Raw genomic sequence first — 6,491 nt, 5'->3', positions numbered from 1 at the left:
CGGCGAATATTTACAAAACAGTATAAAGTACCTATTGTTAATAAACATGATTTATTTTTAATACATTTTAATGTAGGTTTGGGGAATAGGGCTGTAGATATACAAGCCGTGACGAAGTCGATACACAGATTTGTCATCTGATGGTACGCAAGGAGAGCGATCGATAAATTCATAAATATTAGAAACTAAACGCGATCGCAGCCTATCAATGCTCATTTTATGTTCTAAAATGGAATCTGTACTGAAAAGGAACTTTATCCTGCTGTTCAAATTTTCTTACAGTGAGATTAGATTTAATAAAAAAGCATGATTTTTCTTACCGTTCTTTTGTGTAGTTACTAAAACGTGTCCAATCTTGGCGTGTCTTATTTGTATTTTTTTTTTATTGGCCTTGTTTGCCTTACCTTACCGATAACTTTTTTTAAAGGTGGATTTTAAATCGTTTTAGTTTAGGATGAGCTTACTTGTTTTTTGGAAATATTGAATCAAATGTTATTCTCACTACGACCCATATTCATCAAAACCATCAGAACAAAATAAAGAAACAAAACGTTCCATGAAAAAAGTAGAACGTCAACTGTCACACTAAAAACCAAAGTGACAGCTGTCAAGCTGGAATTTGCTTAATTTCACAAGCGAGTCTTTTTTACGAAAAACTAGAAAATGAGGCGAGAATTTATACTAGTTTTATTGGGAATCATATGCGTATCGACTTTGTCGTCATTGCTGTCTAGATATGTGCAGATTGATACGGGAAAACTGCTGTTAGACACGGTGGTAGGCGCAGTCGGTGCAGGCAACTTTTCCTATTGGCAATTAGGGCACACAGGGCCCCTTCTTATTGAGCTGACATCACTGACCGGCGACGCGGACCTCTACGTATCGGATACTCTAAGGTTTGTAACTTAAAATTAAAGTTTTATTGTTTATTTATATATTTTTGTTTGTTTATTTCCAGGCTATGTTTTGATTTTTTCCTATCTATTTATTCTGGATAAATGGTGTTAATTGCTACTACGAACGCCGGACTGTTATATATTTAAAGGACTTACTTCAATACTTCTATTTTGTGCTGTGTATTAAATGATTTTACTTACAGTTTGCTTATTTTTTTCTTTTGTATGCTGTATAGTATACCAATTAAGTGCTACATGGATACTCGCTACGTAACTTTGTACTAACTGAACCACACTGGTAGATACCAGGTCAATAATAATTGTTGTAAAAAGAGACTTTCTACTTCTGTCACTTTCACATTCAGTCTGCTCGCTATTCTTGTTATTTTAACGGAGTCCCCCCTCAGGACGAAGTAGGTATTGTCAGAAAATTTGTTCTTATCTTCTGAAATGAACAACATATCCAGCATTTGGTTTAAATACATTTTAATCCATCATTCCTGACCCAACTAAAGGCCTTATTGGTTGGTTAGCAGTCCAAACTCATGAAAGAGTTTAATTCACTCATACTCTACAACGTATTTACAAAAGAGGTTTTAGTCAATCAATTCCTTGTCTATTGTATTAAGTCAGAAATGACATTGATATCAAATTTTAATCATTTCTGTGTCAAAATTGAAGTATTGTCTACAAATAAATTCATCTTTTCTGATGGTAAAACTTATTCTGCAGAAATACATCAATATTGTTGACTCTTAAATAAGATAATGTGATTGACAAAAGTACAAAAAAAAACAGATTTTCAAAAATGAGAAGAGAATTTATATTCGGTCTCTTAGGCTTTGTTAGTGTATCAACAATATCTTCCCTATTATCTGGGTCTACACAACTGGACCCAGATAAACAGCTTCTCGATTGGGAAGTCGGTGTGGTGGAGGCCGGCAACTTCACTTACTGGATGTCAGGGTATCCTGGCTATGGATTGATTATAGAGTTGACATCTCTGACCGGCGATGCTGACTTGTACGTTGGGGATATGTTGAGGTTCGTCTGATTTGCGGAACTAGTTACTTTTGAGAGAGGAGCTTGTGGCTAAGCTACAACTACAAGTTGTTTGATCACAGGTTAAATTAAGCATCATCCTTTTGGTCTGTGGATGAGTAAAGATCCTCACACTGTTTCGGATATAAAAATAAATAAACACAAATTATGTCTTGGTCTCTGATATCAGAGAGCGCCACTTTACCCGATCCTTCTAAACTTCTCGCCAGTCGATCGACGTGAAGCGCCCGAAGGTCCGCCTCGACTTCGTCAGTCCAGCGATACCTGTGAAAATTAGTGGTAAGGTCGAAAAATAGTGATATTATAATCTCCTTTCATTCCAGGCCTGGTTATGAGCCGGAGAAGAACAACTTCAGCTCCATCACGTGCGGCCCCGACATGGTGCACGTCCCGGCCAGCTTCCCGAGGCCCGTGGGTGAGTACTGCAAGATACTGGTTATTCTTGAATAAAAAACATCCTCCCGATTTCTGATAGATAAAAAAAATTAAATTTTGTTAGTCTTTCCTCTTAGAAAAATTACGACAACCGAATTCTGATGGATTGATAACAATCTCGCAATTGACTGGTTTAGTATTCGAAACTTTAGGGTTTCCTAAGACTAAAAAGCTAATATGTCACCAGGCTGTTTCTTAGGTAATGGGAATACAGACGTAATAGGTTCAGTACAGCTTAGCTAGATCTAGGTGCAGAGCAGTTTGAGATACGTTACAGAAGAAGGCCAAAATGCGTGCTCCCTAAATTAAATCGGATCAAAAAAAAGGCGCGGCTGAATAATTTTCACAAAATAAAACTCTGAAGGAAGACTTATTCAAACCGACACACCTGAGAATATTTGAAAGATGTATTAAGCTACGTCAGAGGTCTACGGACGATTTAAACTCTGACACCAGTTTGTACATAAACATATAATAAAAGAAGCGAATTGGCGGAGTACCTTAATGTTTAACCACTATTTAATTGAGTCAGCCTGTAAAAATAGTCTGTGTTTATAATAATAAAGAAGTAAATACATTTTCTGATCTCCTCCCCCCCCCCCCAAGGTATCGGAGTCTTTGGTCACTGGTCCCACCAGCTATCGGAGTACAGCATCCAGGTGTTCTGGGACACTTCGGCTGTCCTGAGCGAGCACCAGATGCGACTCATGGACAAGATGAACGGAGTTGTCGTTGAGCAAGGTGAGAGCTTCTTGTGTTTTACGCTGTTCTTGCAAAAATAAATATAAATAGATATAGTCACCATCCCAGCCGGCTCCTACTATGCTGGGATCGGCTTCCAGTCTAACCGGTTTCAGCTAAGTACCAGTGTTTTACAAGGAGCGACTGCCTATCTGACCTCCTCAACCCTGTTACCTAGGCAACACGATACGTATGTGTCGTGCCCAAATGATTTAAGAGGAACCGCTGTCCGTCCGTCCACCAGCTGAATCTCATGGACCGTTTTAGTTAGACTGTTTATATTTTACAGAGAATCTCTATTTCTCATGCCGCTTTCACAACAAATAGTAAAACTCAATCAAGATTAAATAAACAATGAGGATGATGCAACGGTTTACTCATGCGTATTTATCGGGTACGCCCGCCGCGTCAGCTCATGGTTAAGGACTCCGGTTGGGTCCGAAACTAGTCGGGCGATCCCGATACATACGTGTGAGCAATCTGCTGTATCATTTTATTTATTTAGCCTAGGCTGTAGTAGTGTTGTCCAACTCCTATTTTACCAGTTTCTTATCTATATTACATTAGTGTTAATATATCGTATGTTCCACTCCAGAGACCAAGGTTCGTGAGAAGCCTGTCCCGCGCAAGGCTGACGAGCAGCCGAAGACTCGGTTCCTGAAGTTCACCAGCTTCCTCGACATGGTGTTCGAGATGTTCGTCCTATAGGTAAGGTCTTGGACTCTCATGTAGTCCCTACGAGTCATTTGAACCCTGTCTAAAAGTGAATATGACTAATCAATATATTAATTGCTGTAATTGGTTTTTCACCGTTGTAATTAAAATAAATAAATAAATAATTAAGGATATTTATGAAAAAAGAAACGAATTTTGAAGTCTGATTTTCCAGGAGTATCGGATGGGATTTTTTTTCTTGTGTTAACAAAAAAATACGATGATACTGTTAGTTCTAATCTCGTGTGACGTCACTTGATTTTGTATAACTAGTGTAAACACACAGGATAGTTTTTATTCCGTTTTTATATTCCCCTGGGATCATTTTCGATTTGTAACAGGCGGGCCCGCGGGCAGGTAATATAATAAAGATGGCGACTAGACCCTTGTTCGAGGGAATATGAGATTAAAAAAAAGTAACGCGAGACGGATTTTTTTATCCAATAAACAGTTTCACTTGAATAGTATAAATTTATCTATTTAAACATATTTTCTTGTGTTTGCAGGTAGCGTGGCGGCTTTTAAGCCACATTGAGACTTTGAGTGAACGTTACGAGCCGTACTCGTTCGAGGGTCAGTTTTAATAGCTGAGACCTCAACGTAGAGGCCCAGTGCCACGGTGTGAACGAGTTCAGTTTAAACCTAGTTTAATTATGAATTTATGATCAGTGTTTCTTCTTATACAGAAAATTGTCGTGTTACGGTGTGATGACAGCTCCTCCGAAACGGCTCGACCGATTTTAGTGAACTTTTGTGTACGTATTGGGTAGGTTTGAGGACAATGACTATGTTATTTTTCATTCCCTCATTTTTTTATTCCTTGAGAATAATTGTGGTGGCAAAACAACGTTTGCTGGGACAGCTAGTTTATCTACACCACTGTAAAGTTTGTGAGTTTGTTGCAGGTCGTAATCTCAGTATATAGCGAAGTGATTTTGAAAGGTTTTATGTTAAGAAGCCAAGTATTTATCTGAAGAATATTATCTCAATGGAAGCGTTTGGCTAAAAGTTAATTTTTGATAATAAAGATCAGTGCTTTGTTTAAGATGTAATATAGATCTTGCACACGTCGCCATTAGACGTGCTTTAGTATAATGGACGAATTTGAACACAAGGTCTGCGTTAAATGATGTAACGGTTTACTCACGCGTATGTATCGGGATCGCCCGACTAGTTTCGGACTCAACCGGAGTCCTTAATCACACTCTCAAGGATAAATACGTGTGAGTAAACCGTTACATCATTTAATAATGAATCATTCTCACCATAGTTACAATAAAAAACTCTGTCAGTGCTCCCGGTATCCTAGTTGGTAAATCGAGTGTGTTGAGCCGGGAGTCGTAGATTGAACCCTGTATAGATGTTTTATTTGTTGCCTAATTACTTTTAGTATTTAATCACAATTAAAACTTGGTTATGAGATGACTTTGTTCAAATTTAAATTTGAACTCAGTTACTCGAAACTAAGTTTATATGAACTCAGTTTATGTATATGTATAAATAAATGTTATTAGCCTCTATTTAATTAATAGTTGTCCAATATTATATGTTGCATATAATAATAAGTTATATCAAGAGCGAAATAGCTTTTTATTGAATTTGAAAATAGGATATTTGACAAAAAATAACTGTTTGGTCAGACAGATTTCCAAAAAATATTGGGTACGTATTTTTTCTTTTATCTCGTGAACAAAAAATGAAGGGGTTACAGTTACGGTAAAACGGGGTAAATAGAATTTCAAGGAGTGAATAGAGAATAGTGTTTAGGGGGTTACATGAAAATTTTCTTACATTAAAATGCCTAGACACAGTTACTTTATGAAATACTTGTGAGTTTGCGTATAATCTTTATGTTTTGTCTAGTTAAACGTCCAAATTTTAATAAAAACTCTGTTTCTATCCACCCCAAAAAACCCTCTATTCACCCCGTTTTACGGTATTTAAAATCTCGTGTGACGTCACTTACCAGTACGCTTTTCACTAGCAAGTGATGTCACTAGCCCCCACTACCATACTTAATGATTTTTATCTTCTTTACTTTTTAATGATGCTTTGAAATGACAAATACTTATTCGGTATCTTTTAGACATATGTCTGACGGACTTAACAGCTTTATATTATTAGATATATTCAAATATCTTATTAACAAGTGATCAAGCATGGCGATCAATGCTTGTTCCTTTTATATGTAAGAGGCCTATGCCCAACTGTGGGATAATTACAGGATATTAATATAAGCCATGATAGAAATAGTAATTAAATTTCACATACAGAACGTTTGAAAAACCCGTTTGAAAGACCTACAAGTGACTTGCAAATTGTGCTATAGTTACCGGCACGGATCTTGAGCGCTCGGCGGAAAAGTGGGGATCGGTTTGCGCATCGTAAAATAAAACGCCAATCAATTGTGCGTACTCGTCCTCTTGTGATGCATGCAACTGCAGCAAAGAACGAATTTCAACCAATCACGAGTGACGGCTATGACGCGATGTCCGCCCCGCGCCTCACTTCATACCGCAAAAGGGACACAAACAATAACTTCTGCGCAGGTCAAGGTCAGCGCTCAAGATCCGTGCCGGTAACTACCTATACTAAGGATAATGCATGCGACCTTGTCCCACCTCCAAAAACACTTTCATTCTA

The 6,491-nt window shown here is 37.7% G+C and overlaps 1 protein-coding gene across 2 annotated transcripts; it reads left to right on the top strand.

Annotated features, from left to right (window-relative positions):
- The first annotated feature begins 589 nt into the window (after nt 1-589).
- Nucleotides 590-5,046, top strand: LOC113507082 (UPF0669 protein C6orf120 homolog). Of its 2 annotated transcripts, none has more exons than XM_026889938.1 (5): nt 590-896; nt 2,282-2,373; nt 3,000-3,134; nt 3,730-3,842; nt 4,355-5,046. In XM_026889938.1, exons 1-4 carry the CDS (start codon nt 664-666, stop codon nt 3,840-3,842), a joined length of 573 nt encoding a protein of 190 aa, XP_026745739.1. In that variant the 5' UTR covers nt 590-663; the 3' UTR covers nt 4,355-5,046. The 2 variants fall into 2 exon arrangements, with proteins under 2 accessions (XP_026745739.1, XP_026745737.1); XM_026889936.1 differs by lacking the exon at nt 590-896 and adding an exon at nt 1,509-1,940.
- Nucleotides 5,047-6,491: the final 1,445 nt, after the last annotated feature.

The sequence above is a fragment of the Trichoplusia ni genome, unplaced genomic scaffold, assembly GCF_003590095.1.
Source record: "Trichoplusia ni isolate ovarian cell line Hi5 unplaced genomic scaffold, tn1 tig00000572, whole genome shotgun sequence".
Taxonomy (NCBI): Eukaryota; Metazoa; Arthropoda; class Insecta; order Lepidoptera; family Noctuidae; genus Trichoplusia; species Trichoplusia ni.
The sequence above is the reverse complement of the archived record's forward strand: the minus strand, read 5'-3'. Positions and strand labels throughout refer to the sequence as shown.